The sequence below is a fragment of the Rosa chinensis genome, chromosome 5 (assembly GCF_002994745.2).
Source record: "Rosa chinensis cultivar Old Blush chromosome 5, RchiOBHm-V2, whole genome shotgun sequence".
Lineage (NCBI taxonomy): Eukaryota > Viridiplantae > Streptophyta > Magnoliopsida > Rosales > Rosaceae > Rosa > Rosa chinensis.
This window is the reverse complement of record NC_037092.1, coordinates 78,902,539-78,906,791: the sequence shown is the minus strand read 5'-3', so window position 1 is coordinate 78,906,791 and position 4,253 is coordinate 78,902,539. Positions and strand designations below refer to the sequence as shown.

The 4,253-nt window shown below is 38.2% G+C and overlaps 1 protein-coding gene and 1 long non-coding RNA gene across 2 annotated transcripts; both read left to right on the top strand.

Annotated features, from left to right (window-relative positions):
- The first annotated feature begins 1,613 nt into the window (after positions 1-1,613).
- On the top strand, positions 1,614-2,888 carry LOC112164149 (putative pentatricopeptide repeat-containing protein At1g12700, mitochondrial). The gene has a single exon (XM_024300385.1). It carries the CDS (start codon positions 1,614-1,616, stop codon positions 2,886-2,888), a length of 1,275 nt encoding a protein of 424 aa, XP_024156153.1.
- A 221-nt stretch (positions 2,889-3,109) lies between these two features.
- On the top strand, positions 3,110-3,992 carry LOC121049342. The gene is made up of 3 exons (XR_005799646.1): positions 3,110-3,173; positions 3,757-3,832; positions 3,925-3,992. It is a non-coding gene; the product is annotated as an uncharacterized LOC121049342 (long non-coding RNA).
- The last annotated feature ends 261 nt before the right edge of the window (positions 3,993-4,253 follow it).

Sequence of the window (4,253 nt, the reverse complement as noted above, 5' to 3'; positions counted from 1 at the left end):
TACTAAGAAAACCGGAAAATAAAAAGTAAGATGAACCTACTTGAACGTGCTAGTACAAACTGTACAGTCTTCTATGGAGTTGCAATAGAAAACACTGGTTGAATGCTAGTTTGCTTCACACGAACATGAATAAAGTGTCACCACAGCTACTACTAATCATGAACAGCTACTGCTCCATATTACAGCTACAGATTATTGTTGTGGGTTATGTATGGATGAATGTGGTGTTAATAAGTAGAAAGTATATGAACAGATGATATTATGAACAAAGGGCTTTATTGATACTGAAAGTGTTTACAAAGGAAAGCAATGGGTACTGAGATTTTTTCTTCTCCAACGTACTCCATCTGCTATCTATTCTACATCTTATACTAGTCTTCAGCTAGCTTGCCAATCTAGAGCTCCTGACAAGGCCAAAGCTACATGTACTACAAGTCCAAAATAACATGCACTAATATACAAAAGTTCATGCAAAAGGAAACAAACTCTCTGCAAACTCTTTTTACAAGGAGCTATCATACAAAAACTCATGCAATCTGATACAAAGTGGACAAACACCATGTGATTATAAGGACAAACGGTGGTGCAGCAAAAGAGAAATGCTATTATGCTGGTCTTGTACCCCTTTTCGGTATTTTGAAAATGTTTTGGGTGACTGGGAATTACCCCCTAAAAAATGTGTAAGTGGGAATTTCCCCTTATTTTTATACCATTTTACACAAAATTATTTTAATACCATTTTACACAAAGAGATCAAAAGATTATTTTAGGGTTTTTTGTGAATTTATCTCAATTTTAGAGATTTTTTTCTCACTTACCTTATTATGTTTTTAATTCCCTTTTACTCAAAACACTCTAACACTCTAAGGAGGTCTTCCTTAATACCTTAGAAAGTTTTTTTTTTAAGACTATTTTACCCTCACCCCTTTGTTACATAGAGAGATAGAGAGAGACCATATGAGACTTCGTCGAATTCCTGTCACTGCCCGCCACCCACCAAACTTCTCTAAAAACCTCTCCGGAGTTCCTTTTAGAGGTCGTCGGAGATCTCATAGGTCGCCGAAAAGGTTTATTGCCCCCCTAATAGACATCTATTGCCCCCCATAGAGAGGCAATAAAATCTCTATTGCCCCCCAATAAAATTTTCAGTCGCTAAAATGGTAATTAATCTCCCTAAATTTAGACAAATAAATTTTGATTAAAGAAAAAAAACGAGGAGATTACATCAATTCAAAATCTCTATTGTCTCCCAATAGAACTTTCAGTCACCGGAATGGGAATTAATCTTCCTAAATTTAGACAAATAAAACTTTGAATTTTCGTAGCACCATTTTGATTTCCAACACAGAAGTAGCATTATTCTCCATCCAAATTTTAAAAAAAAATAGCCTTTTAAGTCAAAGTCTTTAAAAAATAAAAAAATAAATACCTTTTTCATTTGTTGCAATTAGACCCCGTAATCAACTCGACCACAACTTCCAGATCAACCAGACGTCAAATTGGGAACATTCTTCAAATTGGGTCTTCAACCAGACGTCGTCACCTTCACCACTCTAATCAACGGCTTTGTTCTCCACAATCAAGTGCCTGAGGCTGCACGACTTTTCACCAAAATGCTGGAGGCAGGTCATTGTAAGCCCAATGTGGTTACGTTCAACACACTAATGAAGGGCTTTTGCATGAGCGGAGACAACACTGCTGCGATTCAATTACTTGGGAAGATGGAAGAAGAAAGAGGATGCGAGCCTAACATAGTTTCCTTTAGCACCATCATTGACAGTCTTTGCAAGGACACACTAATTGATGAAGCATTCAACCTCTTCGCAGAAATGATCAGTAGAGGTATTACTCCAGACGTTGTTACTTACACGTCTTTGATTCACGGAGTTTGCAAACTAGGCCAGTGGAAACAAGCTACGAGGTTGCTTGATGAAATGTTGAGTAAAGGTATCTTTCCAGATGTTTGCACCTTCAATGTCTTGGTTGATACTTTCTGTAAGGAAGGGATGGTCATGGAAGCCAAAAGTGTGATTCAAAAGATGATTCAAAGACATATTCAGCCTGATACGATTACATACAACTCACTTATGGACGGTTACTGTTTGCGAGGAGAAATGGACAAGGCAAGACAAGTTTTTGATGTTATGATTAGCAAGGGCTCCATGGTTGATGTTCAGAGCTGTAGCATATTGATACATGGATATTGCAAGGGTAAAATGCTCGATAAGGCTTACAAGATTTTCAAGGAAATGCCTCGTATGGAACTTGTTCCTGATACCGTTACTTATAGCACTCTTATTGATGGTCTTTGCAAAGTGGGGAGAATTCAAGAAGCAGAAGAGTTGTTCTCTGAGATGCAGGGTTGTGGCCAGCTTCCAAATGTTCAAACTTATGCTGTGATACTTGATGGCCTGTGTAACAATCATCAACTTTCTACGGCAGTAGAATTGCTCACAGAGATGGAAGCCAGAGAACTGGAACTCGATATTGTAATTTACAATATTGTAATTGAAGGTTTGTGCAAAGCTGGAGAAATTGAATCCGCAAGAGACCTCTTCTGTGGTTTGTCATCAAAAGGAGTTCAGCCTAATGTCAGAACACACACTGTAATGATTCATGGGCTTTGTCATCATGGCTTCATAGTTGAAGCAGAAAAGTTGCTGAGAGAAATGGGAGGGAAAGGATGTTCTCCAAATGGTTGGACCTATAACACCATTATCCGAGGTTTTATCAATAACAATGAGACATCAAGGGCTACGAGACTTATTCAAGAAATGCTTGAGAGGGGTTTCTCTGCAGATGCATCAACTATGGAATTGATTGTTGATTTATTGTCGAAGGATACGGTAGATCCTGGTTTATTAGCATTGCTTAAAGATTCAGTCTGAAGTTAGGCTTTAATATCTGTGAGACTAATCAACCCAAAACCCTGGTCTTTTTGGGTCTGATGGGTCGGTCCACTTTCTCCTCGGACGATATTGTAATAAAGTCTCAAAATGATAACAAACTGTACAGATTAATCAAGCTTGAGAATGGCCTCACTGCATTGCTCATTCATGACCCTGAGATATACTCACAAGGGTATATGTGGGTATAAGAGTCTTGAAGTTGAACCCAGTGAAGAAGATTAAGCAGCAGCTAAAGGTGGAGATGGTGCCTCTGAGACTAAGAAGGTTGGTCCACTATGATCTAAATTTCAATACCTGCAATGCTCATATCTATATTTGATATTAAAAAAAAAAAATAGCCCAAATAAGGAAAAGGGTGGTGCTTTTTGGACTAAAGATGGTAGTGTATCATCTAGACTGAAACTCTGCCATGCCCATCTGGGTTTTGAAGTTCTTTTGTAGGCAAAGTTGGAAACTTTAGAGATATTTACCCCTGGGTTATCACATAAAGGAAAGATTTCTGGTTAGACATGTACCCTTTGTGTAATGATCAAACAGCACCCTCTGAGTGGTTGTGTTTCGAAGAACATCAAAAAAGTTGGTCATATGTGTTTACAGGGTCAAACTTTTGGGTTGTTTTTGCAAATTCTGGTTTCTGTATTGAAAACCCAGTTGGGGTAACTTGATAAAACCAGCATCACATTGATGTAAATAGCTTATCTGGTAAAACAAAATAGTCTATCCCATCATTGAGAGTTTCCACTATGACAACTCAATAGGCAGAATGTGATTAGATTATCAACTCAACTTGGCTACATGCATTGATTAATTTGGCTATATAACGATGCATGCTTGATTGTCTTTGCAGGCAGCAGCAGCAATTTGTGTTGGAATAGGCAGCTTTTCTGACCCTATGGAAGCACAAGGGCTTGCACACTTTCTTGGTTTGTGGCACACATGCGCATACTTTTCTTTGTAGGTGACTAAATGTTGTTACGCAGACGTTCATGAAATTGAATGTTTAAATGTTTAGCAGAACATATGCTCTTCATGGGGAGCACAAAGTTTCCAGTTGAAAATGGGGTATGCTTTCATTGAGTACATACGGAAATTGGTCATAGGTACGATGTTGATACGAAAAAATGAGTCCAGGTATCACATTGATAACTTTGTAAGTTCAGGTATCATTCTGAAAGTCCCCTAAGTGTCCAGACACCGTTGGTGAATTTTTCCCCCCAAAAGAATTATAAAATTTCCAATTCTGGTTTTCAACAAATGCCGTCTGGTTTACCCATGGACCCACCCAGAGTTGTTTTATGGTAACAAAATTGATTCCTGGTAATTCTTGCAGAGATGAAATTCTCT